The 21,100-nt window shown below is 43.3% G+C and overlaps 1 protein-coding gene across 16 annotated transcripts in view; it reads left to right on the top strand.

The window, feature by feature from the left end:
- ACSL1 (acyl-CoA synthetase long chain family member 1) overlaps nt 1-18,540 on the top strand; it is an 80,072-nt gene extending 61,532 nt beyond the window's left edge. For 8 of the 16 annotated variants that reach the window (XM_045393108.2, XM_045393112.2, XM_074040815.1 and 5 more), the window contains 14 exons: nt 608-640; nt 774-825; nt 1,350-1,423; nt 4,498-4,575; nt 6,515-6,649; nt 8,222-8,356; nt 8,980-9,075; nt 10,046-10,118; nt 11,947-12,035; nt 12,657-12,773; nt 14,693-14,836; nt 16,217-16,318; nt 16,431-16,502; nt 16,873-18,540. In XM_045393108.2, coding sequence (XP_045249043.2) covers nt 608-640; nt 774-825; nt 1,350-1,423; nt 4,498-4,575; nt 6,515-6,649; nt 8,222-8,356; nt 8,980-9,075; nt 10,046-10,118; nt 11,947-12,035; nt 12,657-12,773; nt 14,693-14,836; nt 16,217-16,318; nt 16,431-16,502; nt 16,873-17,013 — 1,341 coding nt within the window. In that variant the 3' untranslated portion in view covers nt 17,014-18,540. Of the gene's footprint in view, nt 1-607; nt 641-773; nt 826-1,349; nt 1,424-4,497; nt 4,576-4,644; nt 4,723-6,514; nt 6,650-8,221; nt 8,357-8,979; nt 9,076-10,045; nt 10,119-11,946; nt 12,036-12,656; nt 12,774-14,692; nt 14,837-16,216; nt 16,319-16,430; nt 16,503-16,872 lie in introns of all 16 variants that reach the window. The other 8 variants (XM_045393109.2, XM_074040817.1, XM_074040819.1 and 5 more) reach the window with 2 other exon arrangements.
- The last annotated feature ends 2,560 nt before the right edge of the window (nt 18,541-21,100 follow it).

Below are 21,100 nucleotides of genomic sequence, written 5' to 3'. Positions count from 1 at the left end.
AATAGTCTTTGAGGTTCTGCTGTGGCCTGTTTTATCATTGGAGGCTCCCAAATCCTATCTCCACTCTACGTGGGGAGATATTTGAGCAGATATTTGAGCCTCTCGAAAATGGCTAGCATTTCAACCGAGCAGAGATTGATTTTTCTTCTCAGATTGCAGATGTTGTGCAGAATGCGGGGGTGAGGTCGTACTGTGCTCTGATTTGAGGAGCCTGCAGAGTATCTACAGTATCTAGTTATGGTTAAGAACAGGGCTTTATTAAAGGCCCTGATAAGGAGTGGAAGTGGGGACCAGAAATGCGTTGTAAAGACTTTGACTGCTGTATTTTAATACATCCTATTTCAAAGGCTAGTCCTAATATCATTTATGTAGTTTTATGTAAGAGAAGAGATAACTGGAAAATGGCTTCTCAGAACAATGAATAAATATTTTGGTTCTGGTTAATTAAAACTGCCGTAGTTTCTTTAATTAGAAAATTATGCTGTTTTCGAGCCAGCTGTGAACGAAGTCCACGGTAAAGCCAGCTTTAAGTGCCTTGATGTGACCTTATCCTTTACAGTTAGAAAACATTTCCATTTAAAATGACTTTTTTTCTCTTCTAATTAAGGACCTGGGAAGAGCCAACAGACGGAAGCCCAAGGTAAGCACACTGTGTCAGACCCTGCTCTGTCCTCTTTGTAGTCTTCAGTATCTAGCCTGGTACTTTGTGGTTTATAGTTCTCTTTTCTGTTCTGATTTATACCAACTTTTTTTTTTTTTTAAATCTTCTTTAGCCTCCAGCACCTGAAGATCTTGCAGTAGTTTGTTTCACAAGTGGAACTACAGGTGAGTTTTGAGATAGAATTGCTTCTACATGTGGCAGCCAGTGGTCTGTACTCTCCCCCACCTCTTTTGGATTTCTTATCAGCTAACAGTAGATGGACCCAAAGCAGAAGAGAAGGAAGCGGTTCCAGTGCTGTCTTCTTGTGCCATGTGCTATCTTCTTGTTGCTCTGTAAGATCTCAGAGTCCAAGAGTGCCGGATAATTCCTCAAACATTTATTGAGGGTGATATTAGATTCACCTGTCTTCCTAGGACAGACTAGATCGGTGGCTCCCAGGGAGACAATTTCTGGTTTTTCTTGTCCTATGACTACGTATACCCTTTAAAATTTGCCCATATTAATAAAGGTTTTTAAAGATAAGTCAGTGAAAGGATTGCAGGTTGCTCAGGAATTTAGTGTTCAACATTTGGCTTTCACGATGTATCTTAACAGTAGAGGTGTCCGAGGCCCTAATTATGCGGGGTTTCTGGGCCTCCTTCATTTCTATCATTCTTTAACTTTGTTCTGCTTCATATGTGCTCCACAGGCAACCCCAAAGGAGCACTGATCACTCATCGAAACATAGTGAGCGATTGTTCAGCTTTTGTGAAAGCAACAGAGGTAACTTTTTGGGATGTTGTCATCTTTCCTCACTGGTTGACATTAGTCCTTGAGAATGAAAGTGCTGAAGGTGGCACCACTGTGTTAGGCCTGTGTGGTATTTAGAAACGAGGTGACATACGGATAAGGTCAGAACTTTAGGCCCAAGTCCACCTTCTCTCTTTTTTCACTTTGGACCTAATCGCCAACCCTTCTCTGTGATAATTACGGTGAATTGACAGATGAAGTTCACTGCAACATTAATATAGTGAAACTCTATTTGGAGATTGCCCTAGAAATATGTCCAAGAAAGGACAGAGAAGAGATGGACTGTCTTGTGTTTTTATCCAGTGTCCCTGCATTTGGGAAATAATTTATTTTAAATTGGCAATGATATGCTAAAAGTTTTTGAATTATTATTATCTGTTTTGGTCAGTGTGACTTCCATTGCACTAGAAGTATTAAAGACTTGCACTTCAACTAATTTTCCCTACTTTTAAAGTTTACTACCCAGTGTCTTAGTCTATTCAGGTTGCCATAACAACAACCACAAAAAAAACCCCACAGACTGGGTGGCTTATACAATAGACATTTATTTTCTCATGGTTCCGGAGGCTAGAAGTCCAAGATCAGCTGCTGGCAAATTTGGCTTCTGGTGAGGGCTGACTTCCTGGCTTGCAGACAGTCTCCTTCTCCTGTATCCTCACATGGCCTTTCTTCCGTACATGTGCGAAGAGAGAGCGCTCTGGTGTGTCTTCCGCTTCTCACAAGGACACTATAGCCCTATCAATCAGAGCCTGCCTCCAGATACAGTAAGGACACTAGCCCTATCAATCAGAGCCTGCCTCCAGATACAGTAAGGACACTAGCCCTATCAATCAGAGCCTGCCTCCAGATACAGTAAGGACACTAGCCCTATCAGATCAGAGCCTGCCTCCAGATGCAGTAAGGACACTAGCCCTATCAGATCAGAGCCTGCCTCCAGATGCAGTAAGGACACTAGCCCTATCAGATCAGAGCCTGCCTCCAGATACAGTAAGGACACTAGCCCTATCAATCAGAGCCTGCCTCCAGATACAGTAAGGACACTAGCCCTATCAATCAGAGCCTGCCTCCAGATACAGTAAGGACACTAGCCCTATCAGATCAGAGCCTGCCTCCAGATACAGTAAGGACACTAGCCCTATCAGATCAGAACCTGCCTCCAGATACAGTCACAGCAGCGCCCTATCTACATGGGAGTTAGGACGTCAACATATGAATTTAGAAGGAGGTGATGTGATTCAGTCCATAACACCAAGAGCCTATTCCAAACTTGCCCTTTGTAAAGGTGCTTATTGAACAATATAATGCCTTTTCCTCATACTCTTTTTTACAGTTAACATAATTGGCTTTTGCAGTCTCTTTGGGAGTATTCTGTAGCTCTGATTTTTGTAGCAGGAGCCTGAGCTTAATGGCTTTGGAGAATGGACATGTTTGGTGGCTGCAGAAAACTGATCTTTGAAGGATTTTGCACTTATTTTACTTGGCTCACCCTTTCCAAATACCCTTTATAAAGGTGTATACTTTCTAAACAGAGTTCAACATTTAGTACCTTACCAAAGTGAAATTTTAATGTTGTAATTGGCCTTCGAAGAAAACTTAAAATGCATTGGTGGGTTCATTGAGGCAAATGATTACAGAACTTTGTTTAAAGTCAATTATAATATCAAATCGATTACAATATCAGTTACAATATCTGTCTTCTTAGCTTTGTAAAATGTCTAATCATGATAATGGACAATATTTTTGTTCTATATCAGAATGTTGAAAAGTATAGGTAGAATGGAGTCTGATTTCTCATTATACTAATAGAACAATTTCATCCTGAGAAGTACGACTTGGGATGCCTGTCAGACTTGAATACAATCAAGCTGAGATTACAGCATGCTCAGCCCACATCCGGTGCTTCTGAGGCTGCTGTGTTTGCTCAGGGTCGATGCTTTCATCCATTGTCACGTTATTAAGGGTGACCCAGCTTTAGGAAAGGAAAGGGCATGGCTCAGAACTTGGTACATCATCCCCTAGGTAACGACAATGCCCTCATTTCTTAGTTGGTGTGACAGCAGCTGCTGTTGGACACCCCCTGTTTTGGCCAGAATTCTTTATGTTAAAAACATGAATATTCTATACAAACCCTCACTGTGCCTGCCCTAAGTAAGGCCCACTCTGAGGGAAACCAGATGTCCAAACATAATCTGTCTGTTTAATCATCATGATCAGTATTTTATAGGAGAGCAAATTCCTGGGTGCCGGATCTGAGGTTGCATTAAACAAATTATGTAAAGTAGGGCTTTATGTATTTGTATATTGATCAAACTCAAAATACTCTAAGGACCTTGGAAATCTACCTTCTTTTATCTTCTTTCCTCCTTTTCCTTAGCAACATAAAATGCAATTTTATGTTGAAATGGGACCTATATTTCTTAAGGTAGAATTGAACTTGCTGGGTACTGGGATACTGTAGTGATGAAATACTGATTAGAGCACATAATCCCTCAACCTTCCAATTTGGGCAAAATTTTCCTTGTTTTGATTAAAGCCCTGAAGTGAATTTACTTTGTCATTGGGAGTGACTTCCACTTTATTTGAATAATGAAAATATTGCTTTTTTTTTTTTTTTGAGTCAGAGTCTCACTCTGTTACCTAGGCTGGAGTGCAGTGGTACAATCTGGACTCACAGCAACCTCCACCTCCCTGGTTCAAGCGATTCTCCTGCCTCAGCCTCCTGAGTAGCTAGAATTACAGACATGTGACATTATGTTTGGCCAATTTTTGTATTTTTAGTAGGGATGGGGTTTTACCATGTTGGCCAGGCTGGTCTTGAACCCCTGACCTCAAGTGATCTGCCTGCCTCGGCCTCCCAAAGTGCTGGGATTACAGGCGTGAGCCACCATGCCCCTTACTTTTCATTTTATTCTTTGGTGAGAAAAAATTGCAGACCATAAGCAAAAGCTGTTTCTCCTCAGTGTTGAGGTACTATGTGCTCAGAAATAAAATGGAAAGTTATTGGGAGTCTTAATGCTTTTCTGCCTTGCTGGTGTCTTTGCTTACAGAATTCAGTCAATCCTTGCCCAGATGATACTTTGATATCTTTCTTGCCTCTCGCCCATATGTTTGAGAGAGTTGTAGAGGTAGGCATTTAGTTTTGTTTTCCTTGCTTGCTTGTTGTGTATGTTCTGCTAAGTTGTTGTGTTTTACAGAAAGTACTTCCCTTGAATGCCAGTGACACACACATTTCATTTTTACCACTTGCACACATGTATGAACAGCTCATGAAGGTAAGTGTGACGTGCAAACTGTCATCCCTATAAAGAATTCTTTGCTCAGCCCCGTTTTAGAAATGGTACAGAATATTTGAAAGAATATAAATTCTTTTTCTGAGTATGAACAGGATACTTGAATTTAATCACTCATTTTAAAATTAGGAGCTCAGACTTTTGAAGGATACTAATATGGACATCAGTCCAGAAAGATCAACTGTAAAAGAAAAGTCATTATTAATTTAGTTCTACAAAGCCCGGTGAGGCTTCTGTTCTGTAAGGAGTCTCTAGTTTTGATTGTGCTTGTTCATAATGGGCAAGTTGGCTTGAGACTAATTTTTTCAGCAATATTCTAAGTGCCCTTGGAAAAAGAGAATGATCCTCCAGTTGACCTTTGCTTAGGCTCCCTTTAATCAACTGTGTGACTAATTTTAAAACTGACCAAGAACCACCTTTTTTCTTTCTTTGACAATTTTGAATTTTATACTGTAGGAAAAAACAATGAGCACCATTCATTCATTTAGTGAGTAGTTACTGAGCTCTAGCTGTGTGCCCGCTGCTGTGTTGGAGACAGAGGTGACTAACAGCCAATGCTTTGGATGGCAGCTGCCCTGTCGGATTTGCTCACCCCAGAGGATCGAAGGCGATTACATCCCTTCTGCCATCTGTTCCTTCTACGTCCTGCACACCTCAGGATCTTCTGGGTTTATGAAGCAATCTCAAATGAGTTGCTGTACCTAACGAGTTTTAGAGGGGTGCCTAGAAGGCAGGCCACACGGAACAAAAGCTTTCTGAGCTGTGATTGTTAAACTGAACCATGGTGTCCCTTTCTTGTGGTTTCTGCTTTTAAGCCAGAGAACGTTTGTACTTCCCTTGTGTCATCTTTTGAATCTTTTCTTTTTAAAATTTAAAATAGGCAAACTGTCAGGTCCATATGGCTTGCCAGTACGGTTTGTACTAGACAGGAGAAAGATCGTGCAGTGTGTTCTAGCTGAATCGCAAGCCACTTTGGTATTAGATACCCTGGTGTCACAAATTCATCATACTTGGTGGCCTTTCAGAAACTTTTAGTTAGATTCAAACAAAAGAAAGTGAGACTTTCACAAACTCGAACTCTAGGCAAGAGGTTAAGTTTTTATTCTGAGAATAAATTAAACGTAAAGTTTCTGGAAAGCTATATAAATATATTTGAGACAGAGTCTCCCTCTGTGGCCCAGGCTGGAGAGCAGTGGCATGATCTTGGCCCACTGCAACCTCTGCCTCCTGGGTTCAAGTGATTCTCCAGCATCAGCCTCCCGAGTGACTGGGACTACAGGCACCCGCCACACGCCCAGCTAATTTTTGTTCTAGTAGACGTGGGGTTTCACTCTAACATGGCCAGACTCATCTGGAACTCCTGAACTCAAGTGATCCGCCCGCCTTGGCCTTCCAAAGTGCTGGGATTACAGGCGTGAGCCACCGTCCCCAGCCACTAAAAATACTTAGAATATGTAATACCATATCATTCATTCAACAGACTACCACTTACCACCACACTAAAAGAGTAGAATCTCTGTGGTCATCACTAAAAACAACATAGCCTGGTTTTTTACTAAGTCCTGTATCTTCAGGATAACCAAGAGAAATACCACATTTCCATGTTGTACAATGACTAGTAAATGCACATTTTTTTTTAAGTTACCTATATTTAGGAAATTTAAGATTTCTGGAAACTGGCCTGAACTGCTAAAACTGAAGTGTTGGGTGTTGTCCATGTTTTGTACTCCCTGCTGTGATGATAAAATGTTTGTTGTTTCCATTGCCCCTGTAGTGTGTAATGCTGTGTCATGGAGCTAAAATCGGATTTTTCCAAGGAGATATCAGGCTGCTCATGGATGACCTCAAGGTGCTTCAACCCACTGTCTTCCCTGTGGTTCCAAGACTGCTGAACCGTATGTTTGACCGAGTAAGTTCCAAGCAGCAAAGTCCCAGAACTGAGCTCTGACTTGGACGCAGGGGCTTGGGTTTGAATTGCGCTGTGCCATGTGCCATGTGCATGACCCTGGACAATCCTCTCAGTCTTGTAGAACTTCAGTTTACTCATCTGTAAAGTTAGGATGCATTACCTCCCAGAGTTGTTGATAAGGATTATAAGAGAAAACACTTGAACACACTTTGTAAACCGTGGTCACAATACAAGTGTAAGGTGGGAGGTTATTTTATTTTTACAATAAACACTTGAGCCTCTGCTTCCTCGTGTATAACATGGACTGTTACCTCTTCTCTCCTACTGTTTGTCTCCAAAAGTTGCTAATGGGATCACATGAGGATAGTAACTATGAAATGGTTTTCTTCATTGTAAAGCTCCTTGCATGGACATGTAAAACATTACTTAATTGGCCACACTGAAGGAAGTGACTAAGCCACAGCAGAGCCCAAGAGAACACCAGCCCCTCTGTGGTGGGTATCATCGCGTGGACCACACAGCCAGGGTCAGGCGTGTGGGGCACGAGCAGGCAGTCTCCAGAATGAGTTTTCACTTAGAGGCAGGACTTCTGTTCTCTCTCAGAACCTTCTTATGTTTTTAATGGTTCTTTTGAAAAGAACAACTTTATCAACATATAATACTCTGTATAATTTGCTGATTTAAAGTGTATAATTCAAAGGTTTTGAGTACTTTCACGGAGTTCTGCAGCCATCACTGCAATCAATTTTAGAACATTTTCACCACCACCTTCATCATCACCACTTACCTATTCTTTAGCTGTCATCTCCCAGACCCCCTCCACCCTTAAGCATCCACTCATCTGTGTTCTCAATCTGTGTATTTCTGTATTCTGGACTTTTCTATGGATGGAATCATGCTGTATATGCTCCTTTGTGACTGGCTTCTTTCACGAGCATCCATGTAGCACATATTTGCTTCATTCCTTTTAATGGCCAAATAATATTCCACTGTATGGATAGAACGCATTTTATTTATCCATTCTTTTTTTTTTTTTTTTTTTTTTGAGACAGGATCTCTCTCTGTCATCCAGGCTAGAGTGCAGTGGTGGTATCATGGCTCACTGCAACCTCCACCTCCAGGGCTCAAGCAGTCCTCCCACCTTAGCCTCCTGAGTAGCTGGGACCACAGGCACATGCCACCATGCCCGGCTAATTTTTGTATTTTTTGTAGAGATGGGGTCTTACCACGTTGGCCACATTGGACTCAAACTCCTGAGCTCAGGAGATCCACCCACCTCAGCCTCCCAAAGTGCTGGGAATATAAGCATAGGCCACCGCACCTGGCCTACACATTCCTGCTTGATGGGCATGTGGGGATGTATGTGTCCGTTACTCCTGGGTGTATACCAAGGTGTGGAATTGCTGGTCCTGTGCTGACCACACGGGACTGTTAAGAGGACCGGCCAGGCTGTCAGAGCGGCTGTGCCATTTTGTGTTCCCCAGCCGTGTATGAGGGTTCCGATTTCTCCACACTTTTTGACTCTGGCCTTTCTAGTAGGCGTGAAAACCTTCTCATGTCTTGCCTCATTAGATTTTCGGACAAGCAAACACCACACTGAAGCGATGGCTCTTGGACTTTGCCTCCAAGAGGAAAGAAGCAGAGCTTCGCAGCGGCATCATCAGAAACAACAGCCTGTGGGACCGGCTGATCTTCCACAAAGTACAGGTAACACGTGACTCACAGCCGCTGCTCCCTTGGAAACCAGCTCCGGTTTTCAGAGTTCTGGGAGGGCTTTTTTTGTGAGAGGGAGAGATGAAGGTAAGGGAGAGAATGACATGTTTTTGTTTAATTCTGGCACACGTTTAAAAACTAAGGCAGAGCCATTAAGGAGGCCTCAGTTTCTAAGATAAACAGTATTGCAACCATCTAGGGGGAAAAGGATTCAGGGTAGTGTGGCCTTTTTTCTCATTCTCCATTTTGTTTCGTTTTTCCAGAACAAGTATGTCACTCTTGAGGTAATTTTTCAAGCATGAGTGATAATGTGTAATAATATTGTGCCCCCCAGAAGGCCAGAGTTGTGGTAGTTGCCACAGATCCCCCCAGTCGTGTTCTAGTTTCCTGAAATAGCTTCTGCAGAGGTGGGGCTGACTTCCGTCCCCTTTGGGAGGGAACAGGGCAGTCACGGGTGGAAACAAACTGGAGCCCTGTGTTGCCATCGTGCGCACTGAGTTCTCCATGTGGCCTTCAGCTGTGGGTTAGGGAATGGGGTCCCAAGCGGGCCTCCTTGGCGGAGAGGCCGCCGACTTGCAGGTGTGTAACCCTTGCCTTCTACTCTCCCTCCCTGAAAGTCGAGCCTGGGCGGAAAAGTCCGGCTGATGGTGACGGGAGCCGCACCGGTGTCTGCCACTGTGCTGACGTTCCTCAGAGCAGCCCTGGGCTGTCAGGTGAGGTGGATGTCAGGGCGCCTGATTCTCCCACACTGGGACGCCCAGTCCTCTTCTGCGCCAAAAGTCGTCTGTACTCTGTGTGTGTGTGTGTGCGCGCGCGTGTCTGTCTTTTTTCATTGGCAAGCGTATCTGTATTTATGGCATACAACATGATGTTTTGATGTATGTAAACATTGTGGAATGGCTAAGTCAAGCTCATTAACATGTGTCTTACCATCCATGCTTTTTTCTCCCCCCATGGTGAGAACACTTGGAATCTATTCTCTGGGCAGTTTTCAAGGATATGATACATTGTTGTTAGCTGTAGTCACCCCGCGGTGCTATGGAGCTCTTGAACCCGCTCCTCCTGATGGAGACTGTGTCCGTTCACCAACATCACCCCAGTCCTTCCCCACCCCTGCTTTGTGTGTGTGTGTTACTTTTGTTTGGAAGATATGTTATTACTAGGTTGCTTGGAGAAGCAACCACATGTCTATTTTTTACCCTAGGCAGGGGAACGTGTGTGTCTGCCATTTGTTGAATTTTCTCCAGGATCAGGCACCAGATAGTCTAACCTTTAGAAGCAAGCATGCGGGTGTGGAATGGGTCACAGGTGATGAGCCTACCCGCACACCATGCTGACAACCTGTAGTAAAGGGGGAAAGGAGGATTTGGTGGCAGACAGGACATGTGTGGGGTACACGTCCTGTGAACTGGCCAAGGGAGTTCACTGCCGCTGGGTGGTGACCAGTCACATAGGGGTTCTCCCTTGCTTGGCAACAGGAAGTTAAGTAGAGGGTGTACCTGGGTGATGGCTGGTGTTGGCGTACAGCACACTGGACCATTGAATGAATTTACTGAACAGACCATTTGAAATGAAATTTCACTAGTCAGCCATGATTTGGGAGTTAGTGATACTTCATTGTGCACTTCCAGCAAAGGTGTGATTGTGCTGTCCTTAATAATGTCCCGTCTCTTGATGCCCCAGTTTTATGAAGGCTATGGACAGACCGAGTGCACTGCCGGGTGCTGCCTGAGCATGCCTGGAGACTGGACCGCAGGTATGACTGTGGGAGGCTTCTTTTTGGAATATTGTTCATACTGGGTTATTGGTATGTCTGAAATTGGGTTAATCACTGATTGGTTCATTAACCATCTTAAACAAAAGTGCTGTTTGCTTGTAAATCAGGACACTGTGGGGAAAACGCCTCCTGCAACTGAGGGGTGGCATTGGGGATCTGACTGTAAAGCTGGTGGCAGCAGGGACTTGCCTAGACCCCACTAGCGACATCTGAGAGGGGGCCCTGTGTTCCAGATTGAGAATGTCTGGCCCAACAGAGCTTCCTAGTAATTGAGTAGGGTCTCGTTATTTGGTCATTTTAAACAACAAATAGTTATTAAATTTGTACTGTGTGCTGTGCTAGGTGTTAGGACTACCAATAGGAATAAATACAAGTCCTTTTTCTCAAAGAGTCTTTTCTCAAAAGGAAAAAGGAGGAGGACAAACAAAAATCAATGAGCACCTGTCATGGGTGAGCCTCTACGATGGGTGCTTAGGATGCACCTGATGTCCGTGTAACCCCAACAGCGTCCCTGTGAGATAAGTTCTGGCACTTCTCAGAGGAAATGATAGATTGTTGCTTAAGTAACACATAAATAATATCTGAGAATTTACACAGCATTATGCTTTGGAGCTGGGATTTCAACCCCGGCCTGACTACAGAACTTCTGTGCTTCCTCTGTGTCACCTGAGTAGTAAATTCTATACTGTGATAAATAAACTTCCCCGGCTTATTTGGAGTATTATAAGTATTAGCACCATTTAGTAACGTAGATTCTAGAACCTAGCACTGTCTAGTAACATAATTCTACTGGAACTGACACAGACAGTCTGTGAATCTTCTTTATGGTATTTGTTTAATTTTTAACCTGAGTTTCCTGAACAGAGAATTTGGGATACTGATCTCTAGAAGCTCAAATTATAAAAACATAGGAAGAATTATTTGTGATATCCAATGTGATATCTAATATCTAACATATCTAATGTCTGATGTTGCTGCTTTTGGAAAAGACAACCCAGTCTGAACAGCCTTTCGCAAGAGAGTTAAGTTAACTGTAGAAATAAGCACTGTCCCATCTTAGTAAAACCTGTAAGACATGCTTCTTCATATGCAAGGAAATAAAGGCCGTGTTGATGAGAACCAGGTGGTGTGTCAGGTTTGCCAAAGCTGCATATGTTCTCTCTTCTTACGAAGAACAGGGATGCTAAGAAGTCTGTGTAAGGGGAGGCCAAGGCGGGCGGATCACAAGGTCAGGAGATCCAGACCACCGTGAAACCCCGTCTCTACTAAAAAATACAAAAAATTAGCCGGGCGTGGTGGCGGCGCCTATAATCCCAGCTACTCGGGAGGCTGAGGCAGGAGAATGGCGTGAACCCGGGAGGCGGAGCTTGCAGTGAGCCGAGGTCGCGCCACTGCACTCCAGCCTGGGCGACAGAGCGAGACTCCGTCTCAAAAAAAAAAAAAAAAAAAAGTCTGTGTAAGATGAGTGCAAGTGATGGGTGGGGGCGATTGGAGGGTGGAAGCCGGGTGAAGGTTTGAGAGAGCCTGCTTCCAGGTGTTTGTAGGAACCTTCACATAGAGGCCAAATTACTCATAAATAACAGAGCATCACACTTGGAAAAGGTCCTGAAGAGACTAAATGTGTTCTGCCCTAGTCTAAGAATAGATTCTCTTCAATTATACTAGGAAGAGAATGGCTATAATTGCAGAAATCAGAAGTTTATCCCAGCTGTTTTTCTTTTGTGGAATCCTGTTCGCTATCAAAATAATGTGACCTGAGGTTATAATTAGTTCCCTTAGGAATGACCTTTGCTTCTTTAACATACAGGCCATGTTGGGGCCCCGATGCCGTGCAATTTGATAAAACTTGTTGATGTGGAAGAAATGAATTACATGGCTGCTGAGGGCGAGGGCGAGGTGAGTGAAAAGTGTCAGTCATTTCCCCTCACTGCCGTTTCCTGTGATCGCTGGCCTTTGCAAATGCAGTGGTATTTCCCAGCAGCTCAATAAAGCCATTGAGCTTGACTTCATTGGTGATCCTGGAGTCTGCCAGGCTTCTTTCCGAGGGTACATTTATGTTCAGCTCTCGGGGACTCGGCGGCAGGGACAAGACGCCTGCCTTCCTCTGCCAGGCCTCATAGGGATTTGGGCTCCAGAGCCTGCAAAGAAAGGGACGAAGCTCCTGCCTGTGGATTGCCCTGGGTTCCTATTAGTGAGCTGCTGGCTGCTGGATGGGAAGCCTAATTACTTAAAAGGCATTTCATCCCCTGCAGGGTTTTCCAACAGCTTTGAGCCAGAACCCAGGGCAAGCATTCACCCTCCAAATTGACCAGAGCTGAGGTGATTCAGGAAGGGAAGTAGAGGCCCTGGAGATCCCTCGCAGATCCCAGTGGGGCTCTGGTAACTCCCTCTGTATCCTGGAGTTTAGGGCTTCCAGCTAAAGGTTGGGGCAGACACACACGTACACACATGCACACACCACTTTTCTCTGGAGAAGCCCCAGTAACTGCTGTTCACTGATGATCTTCTTTTCTTTAGGTGTGTGTGAAGGGGCCAAATGTATTTCAGGGCTACCTGAAGGACCCAGCGAAAACAGCAGAAGCTTTGGACAAAGACGGCTGGTTACACACAGGGGACATTGGAAAATGGTTACCAGTAAGTTGCCACCTCCTCTGGTCACAAACAGTTCTCTTCCACTGTAGGGAAGAAAATATATAGTCTGCTGTACAGCTGCCATGTGGCAGTGGCACCCTGAATTTTCTCTTTCCCTTCCTCCTTGGTGAGTGGTATGATGTAGACTGTTCCATTTCCTGCAGGGGACAGGTTTACACTTAGCATCCTTGGTTGGATTTTCACTTTAACTTTAGCAAATGTGTTTTGTTTTGTTGGTTTTTTTTGTCTGTTGTGTGTGTGTGTGGTTTTTTTTGTTTTGTTTTGTTTTGTTTTGTTTTTTTGAGACAGAGTCTTGTTCTTGTCGCCCAGGCTGGAGTGCAGTGGCACGATCTTGGCTCACTGCAACCTCCACCTCCTGGGTTCAAGTGATTCTCCTGCCTCAGCCTCCGAGTAGCTGCGATTACAGGTGCCCACCACCACACCCGGCTAATTTTTATATTTTTAGTAGAGACGAGGTTTCACCATGTTGGCCAGGCTGGTCTCGAACTCCTGACCTCAGGTGATCCGCCCCCCCTCGGCCTCCCAAAGTGCTGAGATTATTGGCGGGAGCCACCACTCCCGGCCTGTTTTGATGCTTAACATCAATTCTGGTTGTTGCTTCTCAACTGGAACACAAAGAGACAGTGGCTTTTTACAGTGTCCGTACTGAGCTGTGATGTTGAGGCTCAGTTAAATAAGATATGGGGGAGTTTGTGGTAGACTTCCAGCAATGTAGGATGGGCAAGAATTTGGGAATAAATGTGTTTCTTGGGTTTGTCATCTCATTAAAAATAAGGTGTTTTACAGATTAGACGAACTCCTTGAATTTAGTTGGATTTAGTCTCAGAATCATTTACTGTGGAGAAATTCTGAAGAGTCTATCTTAAGAGTGAGAAGCTTGTGCAAGAAGCCTGACCTGTCCCACCTGTTGGTTTGACCAGTAACCTATTGTTTCAAAGTTATTACTATGCTGATTGCAAGCACTAAAATTACAAATACAATTTTTATTATTATGTATTGGCAGATTCTTGTAGATTTTAGGTGCTTACTTCTCTCAAATTTGTATTGATTAGAAAAATACCTCCCAAAATGGCTTCAGATTTTGCAATACCCAAACTATTTAGAGATAAATTAAGTCCCCCTCTTCCGGTTCAAGAAAGATTAAATGTCAGTTCTGATTCTACTGTGGCACTCACAAACACATCCCATAGTCTCTCTGGACCTTGGTTTGCTCCTTTTGAAATGGAGAACTGGTGTGGAACAAAAGAACGCTAGACACTTTCTACAGATCAATTTCGGAGGCGTGAGAGTGGCCCCGGTGTGGGGATGGGGTGAAAGTGAGACTAGTGTTTTGCTTACGGCACTACTGGGATGTGACTGGTCTGGTCCAGAGATGCTAGCGCACTTCCACAGTTGACTCACTCTTCCCAGAGGGCCAAGAGCACCCCTCCAGACATTGAGGAAGAAAACAGGAATTTGGCCTTTGTGTAGGAAACATTTCTTGAACTCTTACTCTGTGCAGAGCACTTTGGAAGGAAAAGTTGTGCTCCTGCTGTTAAGGAACTTGAGTCACTTGGTGAGCCAGGTGTTACGCACCTAATTCAGGCAGGGGGCGTAGTGAGCCAGCACAGCCTTGCTAGTGTTGACCAGTCAGTGGTGCCAAGTGGTGACGCTGAATGAGCACAGGCTCTAGGACCCCTTCTCCATCTCTGCACTTGGCCGAATAGCCTTGGACAAGTTCCTCAGTCTCGCTCATTCTTAGTTTTCCTCTCTGTAAAATGGGATCATAGCTGACCTCTGTGGGATGATATCAGAATGAATCAATAGTGTGTATTAAATACCTTTCACTGTTCTATTGGGATCCATCCTGGTTGGAAACTAGCCATCAGCCCATTCATAACCCCCTCCCTTCTGATCAACAGAATGGCACCTTGAAGATTATCGACAGGAAAAAGCACATATTTAAGCTAGCACAAGGAGAATACATAGCACCTGAAAAGATTGAAAATATCTACATACGAAGTGAGGCTATTGCTCAGGTGTTTGTCCACGGAGAAAGCTTGCAGGTATGTGCTTTCTGGGTCATCAGTTTTGCTGCATAGACGTTGCCATTGCCTGGTACTCCAGGGGCTTTAAATGTGATTGGAAGTTTGAGATGCCTATAAATCGGCTTTCATGTCTAATATACTAGAGCATCATTGACCTGTTACTGATTTTTGCTGCTTGGCATTTCCTACTCAGAAAAATTTGTTCTCTTTAATTTCTACGTTTTTATTTTACTGAGAGAGGTCTGATGTACCAAGGGAGGTTGGATAAACATACTGGGGGAGGGGGGCGTGGGTAATACATGTTTCCAATTATGAAAGAAAATATTGACATGGGTTATAAGAAAGTTTAAAATTTTTACACATATTAAACCCAGCCTATTGATGATATGCTTCCTAATCATTTTTGAGTAAATGGTGGTTGTGAACCAAGAATACTCAAAATTGAAAATCAAAATCAGTATCGCAGTGAAACATGTATGGTATTTGCCAAAATGTTGGACAGATGATGCCAAAGAAGAGAGAGACTCTGGTTTCCTGAAAGTTAACCTTTTGAAAAGTTGTAAGATTTTAAAATTATTTTAGAAGTATATTTTCTTATAAGAGAATGCACTTATTTTTCTTTGAGATTGCAGCTATTTTCCTTTGATCTAGAATCTTCTCATTCTTTGATTTTTATTTAATTTTATTGTTACTAGATTATAAAGAATGGGATATTAGAGATTTTTCTTAAAAATGAACCTATATAAATTTTATTTATTTATTTTCTTAAAGATAGGCTCACTCTGTTGTCCAGTCTGGAGTGCAGTGGCAGTCATAGCTCACTACAGCTTCAAACTCCTGGGTTCAAGGGGATCTTCCTACCTCAGCCTCCTGAGTAGCTGGGATTACAGGCGCAAGCCACCACACCCAGCTGATTTTTAAATTTTTGGTAGAGATGGAGTCTCACTATGTTGCCCAGGCTGGTCTCGAACTCCTGGCCTCAAGTGATCCTCCTCAGCTCAGCAGAGTGCTAAGATTACAAGCATGAGACAGGCTCCCTTTTTTTCCTGTCTCATGATATCCATCATGTTCCTCTGATATCCATCACGTTGTTTATTTGACCCTGCTTCTAAAAAATAAGTACACAGAAGTAAATACAAATTAGAGGTTTGTTAGATTGTTATTTCCAGTGGTTTTTTAAAAACACTAATTGCAAAATTCCTGATACCATCCACATTTTAGAGCCAGGAGTTCTTAATCTGGGCTGAATGAACTCCTGGGGGAGGGGGGTAGTATGTTCTGAAGAGATGAACCATAACTTGGATCATATTCTCCCAGGGGGCCATAAGACAGAAAAATAACCCCTATTTTAGAGCATTTGGATCAAGCTATGTAGTGACTCATTTGTCTGTGTTAAAGGCATTTCTCATTGCAATTGTGGTACCAGATGTCGAGACATTACGTCCCTGGGCCCAAAAGAGAGGATTTGATGGGTCCTTTGAGGAACTGTGCAGAAATAAGGTAAGGTTCTGAAGCGTCCAGTCTGTCCTCATCATAACTTGGCATTAAATGTACCTGTAGATATTCAGGGCCCTCCAACAGAGGAAGTAATTTATTTTTCTTACCCAATTAGGATGTCAAAAAAGCTATCCTTGAAGACATGGTGAGACTTGGGAAGGATTCTGGTCTAAAACCATTTGAACAGGTATGACCTGCATCTGAGTGCATGAATTCCTGTAAAACAAATTTTCCACTTGAAGATGTTTTACAGGTAGATTAGATAAACATATGGGGTGACCTAAAGACATGCATGAGGAATAAGTAATGGAGCGGTTCGACAGGGGAGAGGTTTTTAAATCAAGAGCATGTATTCTTTTTTCCTGGACATCAGAATATGATCCCGAATCCTCTCCTAAGAGTCGGATGCCTGTCCTTTGTGGAGAAAGTGCAGCTTGGCTGAAATGAGAGGATAGATTGGATGGCGGGAGGATGTTGATCCCCTCCAAGGCTTACGTGCTTTTTAGACCGGTGGCCTGTGTCCTCTTTCCTCTTTTAACTGCCTTGTTTATTGGCAGGTCAAAGGCATTGCACTGCACCCTGAATTATTTTCTATCGACAATGGCCTTCTGACTCCAACAATGAAGGCGAAAAGGCCAGAGCTGCGGAACTATTTCAGGTCGCAGATAGATGAACTTTATTCCACTATCAAGGTTTAGTGTGAAGAAGAAAGCTCAGAGGAAACGGCACAGTTCCACAATCTCTTCTCCTGCTGATGGCCTTGATGTTGGTAATTTTGAATACAGCACGTGTAGGGAAGGAAGCGTTCGTGTTTGACTTGTCCATTTGGGGCTCTTCTCATAGGAATGTTAGAGGAAACAGAACACTGCCTTACAGTCACCTCATGTTGCAGACCATGTTTATGGTGATACACACTTTCCCAAATGAGCCTTAAAAATTGTAAAGGGGAAACTATAAATGTGCTAAGTTATTTGAGACTTCCTCAGTTAAAAAGGTGGGTTTTAAATCTTCTGTCTCCCTGTTTTTCTATTCAAGGGGTTAGGACTTTGCTATCTCTGAGATGTCTGCTACTTGCTGCAAATTCTGCAGCCGTCTGCTGCTCTAAAGAGTACAGTGCACTAGAGGGAAGCGTTCCCTTTAAAAATAAGAACAACTGTCCTGGCTGGAGAATCTCACAAGCGGACCAGAGATTTTTTAAAATCCCTGCTGCTGCCCCTTCTCATAGGCATTCACAGAACCCTTCTGATTCATAAGGGTTATGAAACTCATGTTCTTCTCCAGTCCCCTGTGGTTTCTGTTGGAGCATAAGGTTTCCAGTAAGCGGAAGGGCAGATCCAACTCAGAACCGTGCAGATAAGGAGCCTCCGGCAAATGGGTGCACATCAGAACGCATGGATTCTCATTCATGGCAGAATGTTCTTGGACTCTGTTCTCCAGGCCTGATTCCCCCATTCCATCCTTTTTCAGGGGTTATTTAAAAATCTGCCTTAGATTCTCTAGTGAAGACAAGCATTTCAAGAAAGAGTTACCTGGATCAGCCATGCTCAGCTATGACGCCTGAATAACTGTCTACTTTATCTTCACTGAACCACTCACTCTGTGTACTGGCCAACAGATTTTTAATGTGGTTTTCATATCAAAAGATCATGTTGGGACTAACTTGCCTTTTTCCCCAAAAAATAAACTCTCAGGCAAGCATTTCTTTAAAGATATTAAGGGAGTAAATATACTTGGGTACTTATTGAAATGGACAGTAATAAGTAAATGTTCTTATAATGCTACCTGATTTCTGTGAAATGTGTTTGAGAAGCCAAAATTCTAGGATGTAGAAATCTGGAAAGTTCATTTCCTGGGATTAACTTCTCCAGGGATTTTTTTAAGTTAATTTGGGAAATTAACAGCAGTTCACTTTATTGTGAGTCTTTGCCACATTTGACTGAATTGAGCTGTCATTTGTACATTTAAAGCAGCTGTTTTGGGGTATGTGCGAGTACATGTATTATATACAAGCACAACAGGGCTTGCACTAAAGAATTGTCATTGTAATAACACTATTTGGTAGCCTAACTTCATATATGTATTCTTAATTGCACAAAAAGTCAATAATTTGTCACCTTGGGGTTTTGAATGTTTGCTTTAAGTGTTGGCTCTTTCTATGTTTTATAAACCAAAACAGAATTTCCAAAAACAATGAAGGAAACCAAAATAAATATTTCTGCATTTCAGGGAGTGAGGCATCTTTTTTAATGTCACGTTTAATATTCAGAACAGCCTGTAATGTGCACAAGCAGAGAGCAAGAATGGCCCTGGGCCTGGAATCCTTCCCAGTTGTCTCCTTTTCTTCTTAGTCACCCTCCTCTAACTCAGCTGGCCTCAGACACTGACACTGACCCGAGCCTCCCACCAGGTTGTCTGTGGCAAAAGTCCTAACTGGTTGTGGAAAAGAAAGTCATGGTGTGAATAACAGAGAAGGTCCTGAAAATGCAGCTTCCTTGCTGGAAAATGGATTTCAGGTGATGCTGGCTGTAACTGGTGATTCTGTGGTGAATTTAATTCCACTATTGTATTTTAGCAGTATTTAGTATTCCCTTACTGTAGAATTATTTTAGATGTCTCTTTATAGCAGCCAGCTTTCTCTTGTTTCTTTTCTTCTATCTCTACCCTATTCCTTCTGTTACGATTTTAAAGATTTTCTTTTCCACAGGTATTAATGAATCAACCCCCCAATTTCTTCCAAGCCTGTTGTGTTTAAATCTAGTTTCCTCTCTTAAATTCTGTTTGGTGTGATGATGTGCACATCAAGCCCTGTGCAGATGTTCTCTCATCCATCTTCCACCTTTATTTATTAAGATCCTTATCTTAGCGGGGGGCAGTGGCATGCACCTATAGTCCCAGCTACATGGGAGGCTGAGGCAGGAGGATCCCTTGAGCCCAGGAGTTCGAGTCCAGCCTGCCCCTTAAAAGAATTATTTTTGAGACAGAGTTGTGCTCTTGTTGCCCAGGCTGGAGCGCAATGGCACGATCTCAGCTCACCACAACTTCTGCCTCCTGGGTTCAAGCTATTCTCCTGCCTCAGCCTCCCGAGTAGCTGGGATTACAGGCGCATGCTACCATGCCCGGCTAATGTTTATATATTTAGTAGAGACGGGGTTTCATCATATTGGTTAGGCTGGTCTCGAACTCCTGGCCTCAGGTGATCCGCCCGCCTTGGCCTCCCAAAGTGCTGGGATTACAGACGTGAGCCACTGTGCCTGGCAGGAATTTTTTTTTTTTTTTTTTTTTTTTTTTTTTGAGACGGAGTCTCGCTCTGTCACCCAGGCTGGAGTGCAGTGGCCGGATCTCAGCTCACTGCAAGCTCCGCCTCCCGGGTTCACGCCATTCTCCTGCCTCAGCCTCCCGAGTAGCTGGGACTACAGGCGCCCACCACCTCGCCCGGCTAGTTTGTATTTTTTTAGTAGAGACGGGGTTTCACCGTATTAGCCAGGATGGTCTCGATCTCCCGACCTTGTGATCCGCCCGTCTCGGCCTCCCAAAGTGCTGGGATTACAGGCTTGAGCCACCGCGCCCGGCCAGGAATTTTTTTAATGCAGATCCTTCTCATGTCTTTTCTCAGCTTACCTTCCTCCCCTTCTCTCCTGATGAAGTGTGAGGTTCTTAAGGCCTTTCCTTTCTCCCCTCTCCCTTAGCACTAAACATAGGGCTTAGAAACTAACAGATGTTCATTAAATAAATCTTTTGAACAAATACCTGAAATTTTGAACAAAGCTCCTCTTGCAATGAGGTTGATAATAAACACTGGGCTCTTTTAAAATCATGGTGAAATACACATAAAGTTAGCATCGTCACCATTTCTCAGTGTACAGTTCCGTGGCATTGAGGACATTCATACTGCTGTGCTGTTGTCGCTACCATCCAGCTGCAGAAGCTCTTCATCTTGCCAGACAAACTCTGTACACGTTAAATGACAACTCCCCGTTCTCCTCTCCCATTAAACTCCTGGCAGCCACCACTTCTTTTCTGTTTCTGTTAAATTGACTAGGTACCTCATGTAAGTGGAATCATACAGTGTTTGTCCTTTTGTGACTGGCTTATTTCACTCAGCATAATGTCCCCAAGGCTCATCCATGTTGTAGCATGTGTCAGAAATTTCCTTCCTTTGCAAGGCTGAATAATATTCCATTGTGTGTATAAGCCACGTTTTGTTGACCCACTCATCCATCGATAGACACGCAAATTGTTCTTACCCTATGGCTATTGTGAATTGTGCTGCTGTGAACACTAGTGTACAATTCTGTGGAGTCCCTGCTTTCACTTCTTTTGTATATATGCCCTGAAGTAGAACTGCTGCATCATATGGTAATTCTATGTTTAGTTTTTTTTTGAGAAAATGCCATATTGTTTTCCACATCAACTATATCATTTTACATTTCCACCAGCAACGCACAAGGGTTCCAATTTCTCCACATCCTCACGAACACTTGTTTTCTGTTATTTTCAGTAGTAGCCATCCTAATGAATGTGAAGTATTGTTTCATGTTGGTTTTGATTTGCCTTTCCCTGATGATCAGTCATGTTGAGCATCTTTTCACATGCTTGATTACCACTGGTATATCGTCTTTGGAGAAATGTCTATTCAAATCCTCTACCCCTTTTTAAAAAATGAGTTGCTTGGGATTTTTATGTTACTGAGTTCTCTATATATTCTAGATATGAATCCCTAGACCTGGTTTTAATTCTTCATTTTCACTGCCCTGCTAGGGTTCAGTGCCTCCTTAACAGCACTAG

Source organism: Macaca fascicularis, chromosome 5 (genome assembly GCF_037993035.2).
Source record: "Macaca fascicularis isolate 582-1 chromosome 5, T2T-MFA8v1.1".
In the NCBI taxonomy this organism is placed as follows: Eukaryota; Metazoa; Chordata; class Mammalia; order Primates; family Cercopithecidae; genus Macaca; species Macaca fascicularis.
The sequence above is the reverse complement of the archived record's forward strand: the minus strand, read 5'-3'. Positions and strand labels throughout refer to the sequence as shown.